The sequence below is a fragment of the Rousettus aegyptiacus genome, unplaced genomic scaffold (genome assembly GCF_014176215.1).
Source record: "Rousettus aegyptiacus isolate mRouAeg1 unplaced genomic scaffold, mRouAeg1.p scaffold_m13_p_8, whole genome shotgun sequence".
Lineage (NCBI taxonomy): Eukaryota > Metazoa > Chordata > Mammalia > Chiroptera > Pteropodidae > Rousettus > Rousettus aegyptiacus.
The window spans coordinates 21,428,395-21,446,649 of record NW_023416311.1 but is presented as its reverse complement, the minus strand read 5'-3'; the positions used below and the strand labels follow the sequence as shown (position 1 = coordinate 21,446,649).

Genomic DNA, 18,255 nt, shown 5'->3' with positions numbered 1-18,255 from the left:
CTGAGGTTCCAAATTTTTATTTTTTAAAGTATAGAGAATATAATGAAAAAGTAAAGGAGCCTAGTTAATTTCATTTAGAAAAAAGATCCAGGAAAATAAAACGATTAATGTTTTATTATATAAAAAGGAGTGGACGTTTTTCTTCTATTGCCTTTTAAAAATTAATGATTAAAAGACAATGAGTTCAAATGTATTAAGAGTTAGCTTGGGAAGTAAAGGTTATCGAATAACAGCCCAAAGAATCAGTGATCTTCCATCTACAAGGTCCTACCTACCTGGGGAGAGGTGGCAGGACTCAAGTCTGTGAATCCAGGCCCCTAAGACAAATCCAGGCCCCTAAGACACTACACAATACAAGTCATATTCATTCACTTTCTTCAACAAAAATTTACTGCGAGTCTACTATACACAATCTTGGATATATATATATATATATATGTGTGTGTAGAAATTCACAGCTATAAAGAACAACATAATAAGTTTATAATTAAATACCAAAGTTTGTGGATTATTTTCACATACACATACATATGTGTATGTGTGTATATTAATTTGTTTTTAATTAAGAGAATTTATCCCTATAATTCGACATCTATCTACCTTATACCTACCTTGTTAAAGTGACTTGCATAGGCAGAATTTCCCAGGCCAAACACCGCATATCTCATACCCTTCAGGTAAGTTTTGCCAAATCGAAAATCAGTAGATGCTTCCTTTAACCATTGGCAGAACCACTCTGCACTCTCAGTTGGTCGACCATCAGTGTATGTAGCAACCAGGAAGGCACAAATACTTTTACTAGTAACCTAACCAAAGAAATAATTATTTCAGAAGAATATCACAGAAGAAAAAATCCCTTTTTAACTCTGATATTCCTATTATATTAATCTCTAAGGACAAAGGGTGCTTTCAGAAACATTAAATCTTTTTCAAAACACAGCAAAGACACCTTGCACAGGGGAGAAAATCCAGTCCCTTGCCAACATATCTCCTGGTGCCCTTCAACATATACTCCATTCCATTTCTCAGACTATAAATTCCTATCATCTCCAGTTGGTCATATTGGAAACAAAATGTAAATTAGGAAAAAAGACAGGTCTCTAAAAAAATTACCTGAAATATTAAAGCAATAAAACTTTTTAAATGTAAAGTTAACAACTTGGCACCATCATCCACATGGGTAAACAAAATACATCTTCAGTTGTGCTAGTCACAGTATTTTATCTGCTTGAATGTATCTTAAGAGTTCCAATTTGTGAGGTAAATTATAAGTAATCCCTTATTAACTACTAGGTATCAAAGTTTGCTAATAACTTTTTGTAAATAATTTAGAGCAGATTCGCGCTCACTCACTGTTTTCTTGGGGAAGAAAAATGGACAGTAACAGTTTCAAATTTATCAACTAAGAAGAGGCTAGACAACTACAGCCTACAGGCCCAATCCAGCTCACTACCTGTCTGAGAGGAACACAGACACACACACTTATTTACATATTGTCTATGGCTGTTTTATGCCTCAAAAGCATAACTGTAGCTGCATGGTCCACAAAGCTGAAGATATTTACCATCGGGCTCTTTAAGAAAAAAGTTTGTCCACCTGTGCCCTAGTGCCTCTCCAACTCCAGCTGCTTCAGAATCATCTGGAGCACTTAATAAAACATGGTCCCACATCCAGACTTTGGTTCAGCGGGGCTGGGCTAGAACTTTGGAATCTGTATTTCTAACAAATCTCCCAGGAGATGCTGATACTGCTAGTTCAAGGGTCACACTTTGAGAACCACTACTGTAAGGCAAACTTCCCTAACTGGGTAAGACTAGAGGAGGGGAAGGGGCATTTTTCAGGTGAAGAAATTAAACTCTCATAGATACTAAGTAATGCAGGAAGATCATACAACTAGTAAGAGACTTCTCTAACTCCAAAACCCATCCTCCTTCTGCTACCCAAGTGGCTCCTGACCTTTCAGGAGGCTTACACATGGTTCACATGCCAGCACATCACCATCAATAACCGCCCTCCTTGAATATGATATTCGAAGCAGGAGGGCAGAGGGAACCTCAAACCATCCAAGCTTTCCCACCTTCACCTCTACCCCAGGAGAGTATAACACACTAGAGAGACAGGCTCCACACCACTTCAGAACCACTGTAACACACCATACATTCGACAGCTCGGACTGACACTGAAAATTCAACCAACTGAAATCGCTTAGCATAAAAATTAAATTTATTTTGATTCTATTTATCCCAGAACACAGGAGATCACTAAATTTGAGTTTTGATTCAAGAAAAAATAAGACAATTACCAACCTCTTCTACTAGATGATCATCTGGATCATATTCTTTCAGATCAATAACTGCCACAGGCAGATCTAGGGAAGTAATGGCTTCAGCAAGAACTGTTGCAAATCCCTAACAGGAAAACAAAAATCAGTCTTCAATAAGATGAATAAGCAAAATACTATCTTCATTTATCCCTGTTGGCAAGAAAATGAGGTATTTCTCACAAAAAACTTTTCCAGGTTGTCATCACAAACACAAATAGTATTCTCACTTTTATCATTTTCTCAAACATCTTTATAGAGATCAAACATTTAACCTTATTGTTCTCACTCTAAGTGTATATGGGACTAAATCTTAAATTGGCTTTTTGACATTCCAGCTGCTTTGCCCCACTAGAAAAAACACAGAGACATACAAATATATATATAGTGAACAATGAAGAGAATGGGAAATATGAGAAACATTTCTGAAAACAGAAAGCAAATAGAAACAGGCTGATAGATAGGAGGAAGTCCTAGGAGAGAGTTCATATGCCTGACAGAACCCCAAAGAGGCTCTGGGCTCAGAGTCAGCAACCACAGCAGAAACATAAGGAAACCGTAGGGCAAAGAAGAGCCAATTTGAATACAGAACAAGTGGACATAGAACCCTTTACCCTCAGGCAACATATCTCTAAATCTCCACACAAAATGAACCAAATGTTTGAGTTAGCTAAAATTTCTAGTCAGATGTTGCCACCCCAGGAAAACTCCCTCTTCTTTGCTTAGCTAAGCCTACCAAGCATGTATTCACTTACTGGGCAACTACTATGCCAGTCTCAGTCCTGGGCAATATTACACAACAGTGAACAAGACATACGTAGTCTTTCCCCTAAAGGAGCTTATGTTCTAACAGAAAAAGGGAAAACAAACATAGAAATGAGAAAATATACAATATATCAGATGATGAGTAGTGCTATAGAGGAAAATAAATCAGGATAACGGGAAGAATACAGTACTGGAGAAATGGGCAACAGTTATTATTTTACAGAGAGGGTCAGGCCAAGTGTGTAAAAAATACAAATTTGGTCTTTGTCTCTAGCTCTTAGACTCCTAAAATCCTTGGAACTTACTGTCTTTGTTATGCTAACGAAGTGATTAATGGTGGCAGTGGGCCCTAGGTAGCTTCAGGATGGGGGCTGGTTGACAGAAACCCAACCAGCTGATTACAGGTTTAGAACTTTCAGCACCCTTCCACCCTGTGGGTTCAATCATCAATGGCTAATGATTTAATCAATCATGTCTGTATAATGAAATCTTTATAAAAACCCTTAAATGACAAGGGTTGGTGAATACATTGCTATGCTGAAGATGTGACACACCCAGACACTCATACCCCCCAAATCTCGCCCAATGCATGTCTCCCATTTGTCTGTTTCTGAGCTATATCCTTTATAATTAATGAGTAAATGTAAATAATTTCCTGAGCTCTGTGACTTACTCTAGAGAATTATCAAACCTAAGAAGGGGATTATGGGACTTGCAACTAGCATTTGAAGTGGGGACAGCTTTGTGGACTGTGCCCTTAAACCTGTGGAGTCTGATGATAACTCTGGGTAGTCAGTATCAGAATTGGTGAATGGGCTTGGGAAATGACAAATATTTGGTATCAGAAAACACTGCAATAAGCTTCAAAGATAAAAATCTGAGCCAAACCTGAAAGAAATGAGAGAACAGACCATGCAGCTACCTCAAGCAGAGAGAACATGTAAGTGAAAAGGCCTAGAGGGAGGACACTTGGTGAAGAGGTTAATAAGATTGCAGAAGAGGAACCAAGTATGTGAGGTAAGAGAGTTAATGGAAAAGCAGACATAAGGGCCTCTTGGCCACTATGACGACTTTGACATTTACTTCAAGTGAATGACAGAGTCATTCCTGGGTTTTAAGCAGAGGAAAATATGATTTTTCTTAAGTTCCCAGAGTTGCTGTGCTTGCTGAGTTGAGTGTTCAATGAAGTCAAGAAAGGGAACTGAGCAGCGCTGAATGAAGAAGACCAATGGTGAGATGACTTCAGAAATCCAGACAAAAAACAAGGATGGCTAGGACCAGGATGGTAGCACTGAAGATAATGATAAGTGACTGGAATGTGGGTCTGTTTTGAAAGTAGAACAAACAGTATTTGCTAACAGACGGGATATGTGTAGTAACACAAAGAAGTCAATTTTTTTTTTAAAGTAGGTAACTGCAAGAATGAAGTTGCCATTTACTGAAATGATAAAGATTATAAGTGAAGGAGGAAAAAAATATAGCATAGATGATAGAGGCTCTGTTCATCCCTCTGGAAACCAAATCAAAGTTGTGATGGAAACAAGGAGCAGCAGCAAGGAAAAATCACCTGGGATCTAGATGAACAATTTATAAAACTAGGGAGAAATCCAAGAAAGCACCCTGTAATGGCAGAAGGTAGAACAGGGCAAGGACGTGGGGTGGCCTGATCTTGAGCAGATGAGTGAGATGGAGGCTGCGGCAGCAGCAGATGCCTCTTAAATAGAGCGGATTTTCGTGGCAACAGACCTGCTTGCACTGAGCACCAGTGTCCATTCATTCAGCAGCATGCAGGGGGCACCAGGGACTTACAAGGAGACACTGTCAGAGTGAGGGACCAAGGCGAGACTTACTCTGTACATAAGTACCGGCAGTATCCATTTTTCCCTGTTGAGGCCTTCCTCTTACCAGAGTGCCTGACAACAGCGCCACCATAGCCCCGATGTCATCAAACTGGATAACAGAGGTCACTCCACCCAGAGAATTCCCTGAAACCCCACCTCCCCCAACTCACAGCCCCACCCAAATCACATCCAGGTGTATCCTCAGTGAGTCAGGTAGCCTAGACTCACACTGGAGGCAGCTGGCCTCGGTTTCTGGTGTGGCCTTTTGAGGTAACTATAAGCACAGCATCTGTGGATTGCATGCTGAATCTTAACAGGTGGCCCTGGAGGGGCACAGGCTTGGGCTAAGTTTGGCCTGCAGCTAAACCCTTCTCAGGACTGTGCCACTGGACACCTACTTCACAAATCCACGCTAATAAGACCGGGAAACTTAGGAGCTTTGCTTAATACATTGTAACAGACACAGAAAGACTGCCAAAATGGTAAGACAAAGAAGCAGAAAGCATATGAGAGAACAGAATAGACATCCAGATATAATGGAGTCAAGTAATCTAACAGATGCAGAGCTCAAAACATTGGTTATAAAGATGCTCAATGAACTTTTGGGAAGTGCAGATAAATTCAATGAGAACTTCAACAGAGATTAAAAAAAAAAAAAAAAACATAAAAATGGAAATGGAAATTATAAAAGGGAACCAGTCAGAAATGAAGAACACATTATCTGAGATGAGAAGTATATTAAATGGAATAAACAAAGGAATAAACAAAATGAATAAAGAAAAGATCAAATGACCTATCTAGAGGATGGGAAAGCCATGGACACGCAATCAGAACAGCAAAAGACAAGATGCCAAGGCTATAAAAATAATTTAAGGAGCACATGGGACACTATTAAGGGTCCAAATATCCATCTGATCGGTGTAACTGATGAAAATCAAGATGCTAAACAGCTGTTTGAAGAAATAATGAAGGAAAACTTCCCTAACCTGGTGAAGGAAATGAACATAAAACCCCAGGAAGCTCAGAGAACTCCAAAAACTAGGGATCCAAAGAGGTCTGCACCAAGACACATCATAATTAATATGCCAAAGGTTAAATACAAAGAGAAAATATTAAAAACAGCAAGAGAAAAACAGATAATTACTTATAAGGGAACACCCATAGGAGTGATAGCTGTTTTCTCAAAAGAAACTATGCAAGACAGAAAGGCTTGGCACAAAATATTCGACAGGAAGAAAATCCAGGATCGACAACCAAGGATATGTTATCCAGCAAAGCTATCATTTAGAGTCGAAGGATAAAGAGCTTCCCAGACAAAAATAGGCTAAAGGAATTTATCACTACCAAGCCAGTATTACAGGAAATATTGGAGAGGCTTCTTTAAGAATAAACATGTATCAAAAACAGGAAAAAAGAACGGTAACTACGTTTCTATTAAAAGAGAAAAGAATTAAGTGCTCCAACCAAAAGATAGAGTGGCTGAAAGGATAAGGAAACAAGACTGCTACATAAGCTGCCTACAAGAGACTAACTTCAGATTAAAGGACACACACAGACTAAAAAGAAGGGTATGGAAAAAGATATTGTTTTGATGGACATAGAAGGTATTTATGTCAGACAGAGAAAGATAAACATTATATGATTTCACTTATATGCAGAATCTAAGGAATAAAAAGAACAAACTAATCAAAAACAGACTCACAAATATATTGGACAATTTGGTGATGGACAGAGGGGAGGCTTTAGGGGACTGGGAGAATAAGGTGAAGGGTTAAAGTACAAATTAGTAGCTGATGGTCACAGAGATGGGGAGCACAGCATAGGAAATGCAATTAGCATTAATACATTGCAAATGGAGGGTCAGGGTAGGGAGGGAGCAATTGAGGGGATCGTTTTATGAACTATATAGATGTCTAACCAATGCACTGTATACTTGAAACTCATTAAAATAAATAAATTTAGAAAAAAGATTATAAGTGGAACTGGTTTGGGCAAAAAATCAGGAGTTCAGTTTTGAGTGTATTAAGTTTGAGATGCCTACTAGACATCACGTGAAGATCTAATAGGCAACTGGATATGAGTGTGGAGTTAAGGAATGGTTCAGATTAGAAACATAAATTTAGAGGCCATCATCTAATACAGGGGTTGGCAAACTAAGGCTCACAGGCCAAATCTGGTCCTCTATTTGTCTTTTAAGTAAAAGTTACTGGAACACAGTCATGTGCATTTGTTTACATATTGTCTCTGACTGCTTCCACACCTCATCAGCAGAGTTTAGTAGCTGCAGCAAACGCCATATGGCTTATAAAACCCCCCAAAATAAAATCATGTGAAATAGAAAATTGAACCCTTTACAGAAAAAGTTTGCCAAATTCTATCTAACAGAATTTAAAGCTCTAGATCACAAGATACCTTAGAGTAAGTGCAGACAGATAAAGACAGTCTCAAGAGCTGTGCCCTGGGACACTCCTAGGTCAAGAGGATGGGGAGAAATCAGCAAATGAGAGAAAGACCAGCCTCAGCAAAGTAGGAGAACCTAGAGAACAATGTCCTAAAAATTGAATGAGGAAAGTATTTCAAGAAGGAATTGTCATGCAACTATTACATCAACTAAGATGAAAACTGAGAATTATTTAGCAAAATGGAAGTCACTGGAAGCACGTTGGGGCCTGCAAGCCTAATTGAATGGTTCAAGAAAAACAGGAGTAGAGAAACATCTTCAAGCAAGCACAGATAACACTTTCAAGTTTTACTATTTTTTAAAAAATGAGGTGGTAGAGGAACATGGCCGGGGGGGGGGGGGTGGTCAACAGGTCACATGGCATGCCCTGAGCCACTCTGTGCAGAGCATCCAATGGGAAGTTACAATTAGAGAAAAGAAACCCATTCACACAGTAACAGAGAAAATACACACCAGCTACCTCATCATTCTGTCCAAAATATGAACAGAAAACCATGGATCACCAAGAACAAGATAAGCAGAAAAGAGAAATATGAGCTGCAGAAAAAACTAAGAAAGTAGATAACTAACAAAACCGAAAATGCAACTCATTAAGATATATTCTTAAATTATGAACGAGATGTCATAAAAATTAAGCAAAATGGCATTTTTGTAATTAAAAACATAATAGCTGACACAAAACATTCAAAAAAAGGTTTGGAATTAAAGTCCAAGAACACACAATTAAAGAAAAAGTTACAGAAAAAGTATGAGAGAAAAGGTTTGAGATACAGAAGAAGACCATCCAGAAGCTCCAACGTTCAATTATCAGGAGTCCCAGAAAGAAAGTACAGAAAAAATGGAAGGCAAAAAAATTTACCCAAGAAATATTAGCAGAATAAATGCACACAAGTCTTCAAAAAAACTTAAAGTGTCCAGCACAATGGCTAATAAAAGAGATCTAACCTAGCACTATCTCACAAAAATTCCAAACATCAAGGACAAAGAACTGATTGTAAAAGTTTCCAGAAACAAAATCAAGTCATCTACAAAGGAATGAGGGGATTAGACTTCTCATCAGCAATACTCCCTCCTGGAAGACAATGACGTGATGGCTTCAAAGTTTTAATGAAAAATTTTTTGACCTAGTCTTCTATACCCAGCCAAATATGAATCAACCAAATGTGAAAGCAGAATAAAGAATTTCAGATGGCACAGTTTTAAGAAGGAGGGCCATCTAACCCATACCAACTATGATGTGGGCAACAATATTAAGCCACTGAGATTTGAGGAATGTTTGTGTCAACTAATATAAGAAATCAGTAACTTGTATCTAACACTGATAAATTTAAAAACAGCTTAAGAAGGTTAAAGAAATAACTATCAGAGGAACTAAAATAGAAAGAGTTAAAAGAGGTTCTCTGGAGATTACTTTTCATTATGAATCTTTTGTATACCTGGATTTGTTACCATCTGCAAGGATTAATCTGATCTTTCAAAAACTTTTAAAACACTCATAAAAGAGGCTATAAATAGAATCTTCTATGAGTAACATTGAAAGAACTTTGTGGCTGCTCAGATGCTTTTTTTACATTTCTTCCTGTTTCCCACCTCTGTTGCTTAAAGTTGAATTTAATAATAAAAAAGTATAATTCAACAAAATACCCAAAGAGGGCAGTAAAAGTCTCTTTTGTACAGTACTATACAAAAATAAATGTAGTCTTAAAGACTAATAGTTTTTAGACTATTAGTGGAAAGAAAAGAGAAGACTGAATTTTTTCAATTCATTTTCATATCAGCTTTAGAATCTTTTCCTAGAAAGCACTAAATAGCTACAAACTTCATAACAAAGAAGTAGGCAGCATCTAGATACAATTAAAGAATGGAAAGCATCTCTCAGCTATACATATGTGATGTGTATGTACTTTAAACAGTATTCAGTGTCTACTGTTAACACTTGCTACACTATTAGAAATCAAAATATATTTCATTAGATGAGTGAAGTTGTGAAAGTCAGGCCCCATACTGGACACTAATACTGCCATTCTCTTTCCACTATCCCCTACCCTCTAGACAGTAATAATGGCCTTGGAACTTTCCATTCCACTGAGACAGAAACAAGTTTCACAACAAAAACTCCTCATGACAGTGCCCACCAGACACCTCCAATCAGCTGGAGTTGGGCACAAGAGTTAAAACCCATCTACCACCCCAGAAAGGAAAAATGGAAGCTGAGAAAAAGAAAAAAAGTAGATGAAAGAAGACTGGAAGACCAATTCATTGCTAAAGGATGTTTTCCAGAGCTTTTCTTGATCAGTAAGCCCAAGGATAAGTATTATAAAAAGTTCTTACCTTTGCTGTACCAGTCTGAGAACCATAGAAAATCTTCACTCCAGACACAAAGATCTCCTTTTTTTGAAGAGAGATATAACTATTTGTCATCAAATCCTGAGTTGTTTTAGGAACAGATTTCTCCTGTGAGTTCTTGTCCTTGAAGATAAACAACTGCACAAATACATCAAGTTTGAATCTTTTCCCTACTTCAGTAGGGATGTAAATCAGCACAGATACTGACCCATTTCATTATTCTATTCATCTTTCTGATTGTACTCCTCAAATACTAACCCCTTGGTATAATTAGGTCCTTTAAAGGCAAGACCCACATTTCTTAAAACCATAATGATTTCCATTATATATTATACAAATTGAAAGTAAGTGTTCAAGAATAAAACTATACATACTTTCATCCATAGTGTATTTGAGTGGGATTAGAAACTTATTTTCTGATTCGTAATTAGTGTAAAGAGAAGACTATTACCCCTTAAAAGTATGAAACAGATTTTTTTATAAAAGTTTGTTTTTCATTACAAAAATCTTCCTGTATCTTAAGAATGAAACACCCACATCTCAACAAAGGTAAATAAGTTAGTCCATAATAACTTAGCCTATAAAAACTGAGAATAAATTTTTTAGGCATTAAAAAAAAGTCTAGACATCAAACATAAAGTGATTTAAAGTTCCTTTTAGCTTTTCTGCATTCTTCTGAAGGCCTTAGAAAATCTACACTCTAAATTCTCTATTAAATCTGTTACTTTAAAATTCTCCTGTAAAAAAAAAAAATAACTCCACTTACCTGCTTCCTGATGGCAATCTGGAAACAAATCCAAAGGCTAATGCCAAAGGCAAAGCCCAAATATATATAAAACCTGTTTATCCATAATGATATTAAAGGTGAGAAGTCCCACGTAGCCAAAGGAGGATCTAAATTTAAAATGATACATATGTGTAATTTTACTTAAAGCTACAAAGATGTCCATCCTTATTTTAATGAAAAAATAAAACCAACCTCCATATTCAAGAAGGCTAAATCTATAAATATCAATTCTAGTAAAAATACACTACGTAGTAATGATAAATTATAATGATGATAACTTGTGTATATATGTGTGTCTGTGTGTGTATTTATACACACACACACACACACATAATGGATATATATGTGTACCTTTATTTGGATATAGCATTTGGAAGCAAGAGAACACAGTCAAAACGTTTTATGTGGAATTGACTTAATTTTGCTTTGTTATGCTTGCTCCATAAGAAAAGCTTAAAATAGTCTAATTTCATTTTTAAAGACCCATAGTTACTTGTAAAGGGCTCTTAAGTAATTATTCGCGCCCCAATTTCAAAAGGTGAAACCTAAAATGTAGGTTTCACAGGTGCTGCTTCACCCTGGAAAGATAGCTCCTCAATACATGTGGGTAAAGGGGGGGGGGGGCAGGGTGAGTTTTCTCTGCCTTTTACCTGAGGTTAGAAGTAAAAGGCAAAAGACACGTGCAACGATCTCTGAAGAGTCCTGAGAACGCCACTCCGCCGGGAGAGGGCCACAGAAAAACGGTTTCCTCCCTCCAGCCCCACGAACCTTACCAGCCAGAGCTCTTACCCATTCTCCTCGGAGCCCAGGCTCTGCAGCCTGACAGAAGACTAGGACCACGGCTCTAAAAATCCTGCCGCCTAGCCTGGGTAAGGGGAGACTGTCAGAAAGACCCCGCAACTAGTTAGCTGTATAGCCTGAGACTGCGGAGCTGGGGGCAGCCATGCCACTCTTAGGCTCGTCGGGATTCGCTCAGAGGGGGAAGGGGCGGGCCCACAAGTGAGCACCACAGAGAGCTCCCGGGTCCGCCGGCTGGAGTGCTCCCCTCCCCTCCGAGTTTGGCACAGAGAACGAAGGGGCGGGTCTGGAGAGAAGCACTGTCAAAACAGCAGAGGCATAGAAAAAAAAGGAGGGGGGGGTCGTTAGAATAGACTAAGGGCATCATCAACCAAATGCGATCTGTTGGCCCGTTTGGATCTCTGCTGAAACACGCCGATTGTGAAAGAGCATTACGTAGGGAAAATTTGATTATGGGCTATTAGATGGTATTAAGGAATTGTGGTTAATCATGTTGGGAGTTATTTTAGAAGGATAGACTGGAGTATTTAAAGCTAAAACCGTATGTTTTGCTTTAAAGTATTCCAACAAAAAATGAGGGAGAATGAAACAAGAATAACAGAATGTTAATAACTATTGAAGGGAGTCGGTGGGTACATGGGCGTTCGTTACACTTTATATCTGTTTTTATGTTAAAATTTTTCCGTAACAAAAGGTTAAAGTGGTTGTGGCCCTGAACTCGGTGGAACTATGAGTCGCTAGAGCTGTTTCCACCCGGTCTGCAAACATCAGCTCCACCAGCCAATCAAAGCTCTTTAGCTCATTGAACTTAAGTTACTTTTGGAAGAACGCCTGTCTTTTCGGGCACGGAACGATGGCGTAAAAGCCACAATGCGCAGGCGTCGTTGATCACTTTTCCCGGTTCGGTTCGCGTATCACCTGACGCCTGCGCAATAAATTAGTCGGGTGTGTACTGGCGGCCCGCTGGGCCGAGTTAGTCGCGGCGCCCGACATTCTACCGGTGTTACTGTGCCGCGCGCCACCGAGTCGTTACAGCGAGGCACAGGTGACCCTCAGGCCGGCGGCGTAGGTCTGTGAGCAACTACGATGTCGATCTTCACTCCCACCAACCAGATCCGCCTAACCAATGTGGCTGTAGTACGCATGAAGCGTGCCGGGAAGCGCTTCGAAATCGCCTGCTACAAAAACAAAGTCGTCGGCTGGCGGAGCGGCGTGTAAGTGACCCTCTCCCTCCCGGCGCTGGCCAGAGGCTGTATACCTCTGATGGTCAAATAAATAAGCCAAGCTGGGGTCTTGTGAGAGAAGGAAATGAAAATCTTATTCCTACTGTGAGCTTGAGAAGTCACTGTAAACCCAGCGTTCCGATTTGGATTAGTTTGGATTGGGTTGTTAGTTTGGGATTTGGTTTTGCTTTGATGCTGCCACAAAGGCTAGAACCAAGAAACTCCCACAATTATGGTCTTTTTGCCAGAATAATGATAAAGGCAAAAAGCCTAATTTTCCAAGTAAGTATAGTTATAGTACATGTGATGTCATAGATCTTAGCCCAGTAATTTCACTGAAGTGCGTAGTGTCTTCACTACTGCCATCTAGAGATCGGTATTCTGTGGCTTCAGCCGGACCCCGACATCCCCCTGACGTTTCACGCATCTTCCCACGATGTTTTTCTCCAATGAGTAAATGCGAATACAAATGCGGTTCTGAGGCTTCTGAAAATGTTTTCGTGCCACTGAGGGTCATTTCTGAGTATTTATTGTTTCTTGCTCTTTATATCATTGTCGTTTCGTATTAAATGTGAATGAATGGCCCAGTTTCAAGTGCATTCACTTAGGACTTTCCTCTCCTCACAAGGGAAAAAGACCTCGATGAAGTTCTACAGACCCACTCAGTGTTTGTAAATGTTTCTAAAGGTCAGGTTGCAAAAAAGGAAGATCTCATCAGTGCATTTGGAACAGATGACCAGACTGAAATCTGTAAGCAGGTGGGTTTTATCAGCTGCAGCATAACTGACCCTAATATCCATTTGTCATGTAAGTACTTAGATATATGTTAAACTTTTAAGTATTATTTTTTTTTGGAGTAACAGTTACCATGCAATAATTTGATCTGCACAAATTCACTTTAATAATTAAAAGTTGGACTTTTAAAAGGAAATATAGTTGACAAAACAATATTATATTAGTTTCAGGTGTGTAACAGTGACTCAACGTTTACATACCTTACAAAATGATCACAATAAGTCTATTAACCATCTATCACCATACATGGATGTTGTTTACCAAATCCTCCAGAAATTAAGTTTTCTACTAAAAAACTTAATTTTGTCCATTTATATAGTTTTAATATACCTAAAAATAGAATTTCAAGTATTTCATCATTTAGACTCTTTTCTAAGATTATCTTTTCCCCTCCTAATCCTAAATAAGTAAGATTCGAGAACACAAGATAATCCAGGGCATTCTTTAGGCAAAGCTCAAATGATTACCTACATTTCAGTAGCTGAAGAGAATGAAATTTAATTTTCTCCTCACTTATTCTTGTGGTTAGTTAACAAATAGTATGTAATAAAGACATTGCTTTCATAAATACATTGGGATTTTTTTTTAGATTTTAACTAAAGGGGAGGTTCAAGTATCAGATAAAGAACGGCACACACAGCTGGAGCAGATGTTTAGGGACATTGCAACTATTGTAGCCGACAAATGTGTGAACCCTGAAACGAAGAGACCATACACTGTTATCCTTATCGAGAGAGCAATGAAGGACATCCACTATTCAGTCAAAACCAACAAGAGTACCAAACAGCAGGTTAGTGGCTTTTAATGTCATTAGTGTAAAGTATCTCATGAAAGCCAGCTTTCTGTGAAGAAATTATTAAAATAATTGGTCTGTAATAATAAAATGATAGTACCTAGAAGCAAGTGGGTATGTTTTCAGGAGTGGGAGGTAGAGGAATTTTTTGAAACTAAAAATGAATATACATAGGATTCTTTCTATTCAAATCAAACCTTTAAAGCTAAAACTTGTGAGTGTTAAAGAGTCATTGTAACACCACTTTTTAGATTTTTTAAGTTTATATATAATTCATGTACCATAAAAGTCACCCTTTTAAAGTGTACAATTTGTTAGTATAGTCACAAAGTTTGGCAACCTTTCTTACTACCTAATTTGAGAACATTTTTATTACCCCAGAAAGAATCCCTGTACCCATTAGTCACTCCTCCTGGATATTTCATATAAATGGAATCATACAACATGTGGCCTTTTCAAGGTTCATCCATGTTGTAACATGTATCAGTACTTCATTCTTACTTCTTACATTGTTTTTGCAGGCAAGTATTAATGTTTTTATGACTAAATAATATCCCATTGTATGGAAATACCACATTTTATTCTTTCATTTGTCAGTTGATGGACATTTGGGTTTCCCCTTTTTAGCTACTATGAATCATGCTGCCATGAAATTCATTAAAAGTTTTTGTGTGGACATATGTTTTTATTTCTTCGGATCCAGGAATGGAATTGCTAGATCATATGCTAATTCCGTGTTTAACCTTTAGAGGCACTGCCAAATCATTTTCCAAAACAGCTGCACCTTTTTACATTTCCATAATCAATGTACAAGGCTTGCAATTTCTCCACATCCTCAACAGTGTTTGTTATTGTCTGCCTGTTCGGTTATAACCATCCTGGGGTTATCATTCAGGTTTTGATTTGCATTCCCTAATGATTAATGATTTGAGCTTATTTTCATATGCTTATTGTCGCTTTGTCTCTGGATAAATCACTATTCGGATCCTTTAACCACTTTAATTATTTGTCGTTTTATTACTGAGTTGTAAGAGTTCTGTGTGTATTCTGGATACTAGTACCTTATCAAATGTATGATTTGCTAATATTTCCCCCCATTCTGTTGGTTGTCTTTTCACTTTCTTTATAGTCTTTTGAAACAAAAGTTGTTAATCTTGAATTCTAGTTTACCTGTTTTTTCCTATGGTTGCTTATATTCATGTATTATCTAAGAAACCATTACCTAATCCAAACTTTTGTTTTGAATACCTTATAAGGCAGCAGAAGCAGCAAAGAAATTGCAAACGTTTTCAATTTTGTCTTGATAGGCTTTGGAAGTGATCAAACAGTTAAAAGAGAAAATGAAAATAGAACGTGCTCACATGAGACTTCGGTTCATTCTTCCAGTAAATGAAGGAAAAAAGCTGAAAGAAAAGCTCAAGCCACTGATCAAAGTTATAGAAAGTGAGGACTACAGTCAACAATTAGAAATTGTAAGATTAAAATATTCTTATTTCTTTGCCTTTGTGTTACCAAAATAGTTGATTCTCTAGTCATGAATGTGTAATGAACATTTAGAGAGTGTGAACAGTAAGACATTCCCAGAAACATCTTAACTAGAATTAGGTAAAAATGTTGAGGTCTAAGTAGAATTAAATTGTAATTAAGCATACTTATGATTTTTTTGTTTAGTTAAATTGGTCATGATAAAATCATGTTGGTCATGTGACAAGGCGTTAAACTCCTTGTTTAAAGACTTATCCAGATTTTAGATGAGAGAATGTATTTTACAGTGAGTTTATATTATGAGGAAATTGGAAATAAAATACTAAAAGTTGGTCAGCCTCATTTACAACAGAACATTTTAAAGAAGCAGCAAAAACATCAGGTCTTTGAATCCTTATCCCGTAGCTTGAGACGTAGCATCAACTTAGCTTTCTGCGAATTCATGTCTCTAGGCTTGCAGCTTCTTTAGAAATAAATGAACTCTAGAGGATTGTTGAGCATTCCACTTCAGATGTGAAACAACACATCTGACACCCTTTGGAATTGTATAATCTTTTCAAAACTTTATGCTTGGTTTCTATATAGGCCTTCAGGCTTCTTTCTCTGTTTTGGATGTGGTTAAAAAGAGGTGATTTCATTGAGCTATAAAATGTTACATTAAGTTTTTGTATGAAAAGGACCAGAGTCTTCTAATCCAACCACTTTGACTTAGAGCTGAGGAATCGGAATTAGTTTTTAAACAAGGAAGTTAATGCCTTGTCACTGGAGCCTGCATGCATACTTAATGGCAGAGGCTGGACCAGAATCCAGTCTGCTGCCCGATGCATCGTCCTCTCTATTGCACTGTAGAGTTGTAGTAGTAGAGACATCTGGAAAGAATTGTGTATTTGTCTTAGCGGAAGTTAAAGCTGTATTCATTCTGTTGTATTGCTCATCTTCAGGTGGTAAACAGCTGTGTTAAATGTTTCAGGTGTGCCTAATTGACCCAGGCTGCTTCAGAGAAATTGATGAGCTAATAAAAAAGGAGACAAAAGGCAAAGGTTCTTTGGAAGTGCTCAATTTGAAAGATGTGGAAGAAGGTGATGAGAAATTTGAATGACATTCATCAATCTCTTCAGCTTTAAAACACTTAAACATTTTTGTTTCACACAGTCCTGTTTTCTTTCTGTGGTCTGCCAAATACTTGCTCAAACTATTCGATGTTTTCCTTCTTTGTGTTAAACATGTACACACAAAAAAAATCTTTCCTAAATAAGTATTCTAATGTGGGGTTAATTTAGTTTTATTTATAAATTGGGGTTTTAGGTAAAAATGAAAAATTCAAAATACAAACTCCAGAGTAGTATTTTACTGCTTTCTTATGCCTTTGTAGCTTTCCAAGGTGAAAGTAATTTGAGGCAGCTCTTATTGATAAAAAGTTAAATTTTGTACATTATAAGATTAATTTGGCGAGGATATGTCTATATGACAAAAAGGGAGTATTTGCTGAAAAAGAAAACAATGTCTTATTTCTACTTAATGAAATACATGTATAGGGGTAACTATATTGTGGCCTAATATAAAGCTTGAATGATGACTTTATGATTATCTGAAAAATAGATATGATAACTGTGCAGGACTTAAATTTTTATCGAACATGCTGCCATAACCTAGATTTTTCTTGGTGAAAAAAAGTCATTTATTTCTAATTCTTAAAGTTTATAAATGTATGCTAATATAGCTAAAATTGTATGTAATCAATAAAACCACTCTTTATTTTTACTAAACTGTGTTTCTAGACAGCTTCCTTACTCCCTTTTTTTTCTTTCTGCCTCTTATCTGGTAGGGTCGGAGAGCTGTTAGCAATATTAAATAAGTCAGTATGAGCTGTGCTTAAAACAGTTCTCCTAAACACCTGATAAATCTTAGCTGATATTATTTGAGATGTAATTGAATTTAATTATTTTAGTACTAACACTTAACAATGTACAAGTTTTTAAAAATCTACTTATCCTCAAAAGAGATATTCTGGAATATAAATTCAGGTATATTCACAAAAATATACATATTTTGTGGACAGAAGGTTTTAACTTAAAAGAGTTCTTGACTTGAACAGGCCCTTAAAGCATACAGACTTCACTGCCAAGCCAGGTTCTCAGAAATGTCTCATTTAAAATAACTTCAATTGAAATTACAAAGTCAAAATTTTTTCTTATGTCCAAAGGAATATTCTTGTTTGATAACATGGGGACACACTTTCTGTTAATGTTGAAATTGAACTACTGTTTTGATATAGTCCTTGAGACCTCGCTGATATTTTATTAGTATAATGTTTACTTGAAGTCCCTGGAAATAATTTTAACCAATAAAATTTATACTTTAATTTATTCCTGCTTAAACAGTTAAAGCGGTGTTTCAAGTCAAAAGTCATAGTTGCTGAAAATGTTTAATTACAGCCTCTTGAGTACGAAAAGATAACAGTTACTTCAAGACTACCATTAAGTTTTTTTTATTCCCATTTTTTCCTCTACAACACTAGAGCTTCAATAAAAGTCAGATGTAGATCACATCTGAGTCATTGTTCTGGCCTATAAAAAAAATAAATGTTTACTAATTTCATTACTCAAAAGTAATTAAAACTTTTGGTTTGTGATCATCTTCC

The 18,255-nt window shown here is 37.1% G+C and overlaps 2 protein-coding genes across 3 annotated transcripts in view; one reads left to right on the top strand and one right to left on the bottom strand.

The window, feature by feature from the left end:
* LOC107507429 (S-adenosyl-L-methionine-dependent tRNA 4-demethylwyosine synthase TYW1) overlaps window positions 1-11,505 on the bottom strand; it is a 182,541-nt gene extending 171,036 nt beyond the window's left edge. The window contains exons 1-5 of one of the 2 annotated variants that reach the window (XM_016138517.2): window positions 11,310-11,505; window positions 10,500-10,627; window positions 9,719-9,871; window positions 2,307-2,408; window positions 612-806 (exon numbers count right to left, since the gene is read on the bottom strand). In XM_016138517.2, coding sequence (XP_015994003.2) covers window positions 612-806; window positions 2,307-2,408; window positions 9,719-9,871; window positions 10,500-10,627; window positions 11,310-11,313 — 582 coding nt within the window. In that variant the 5' untranslated portion in view covers window positions 11,314-11,505. The remainder of the gene's footprint in view (window positions 1-611; window positions 807-2,306; window positions 2,409-9,718; window positions 9,872-10,499; window positions 10,628-11,309) is intronic. The other variant, XM_016138518.2, reaches the window with a different exon arrangement.
* Window positions 11,506-12,146: 641 nt separating this feature from the next.
* SBDS (SBDS ribosome maturation factor) lies at window positions 12,147-17,380 on the top strand. Its single transcript, XM_016138519.2, has 5 exons — window positions 12,147-12,532; window positions 13,170-13,299; window positions 13,926-14,126; window positions 15,437-15,601; window positions 16,585-17,380. The coding sequence occupies exons 1-5, from the start codon at window positions 12,405-12,407 to the stop codon at window positions 16,711-16,713; spliced, it is 753 nt and encodes a 250-aa protein (XP_015994005.1). The 5' UTR covers window positions 12,147-12,404; the 3' UTR covers window positions 16,714-17,380.
* Window positions 17,381-18,255: the final 875 nt, after the last annotated feature.

Excerpts from the sequence above, each read along its gene's own strand:
- SBDS (XM_016138519.2), top strand. The coding sequence starts at position 12,405 with ATGTCGATCTTCACTCCCACCAACCAGATCCGCCTAACCAATGTGGCT. Across the intron at positions 13,300-13,925 it reads AGACTGAAATCTGTAAGCAG|ATTTTAACTAAAGGGGAGGT; the intron begins GTGGGTTTTATC and ends ATTTTTTTTTAG. Across the intron at positions 14,127-15,436 it reads ACAAGAGTACCAAACAGCAG|GCTTTGGAAGTGATCAAACA; the intron begins GTTAGTGGCTTT and ends TTGTCTTGATAG.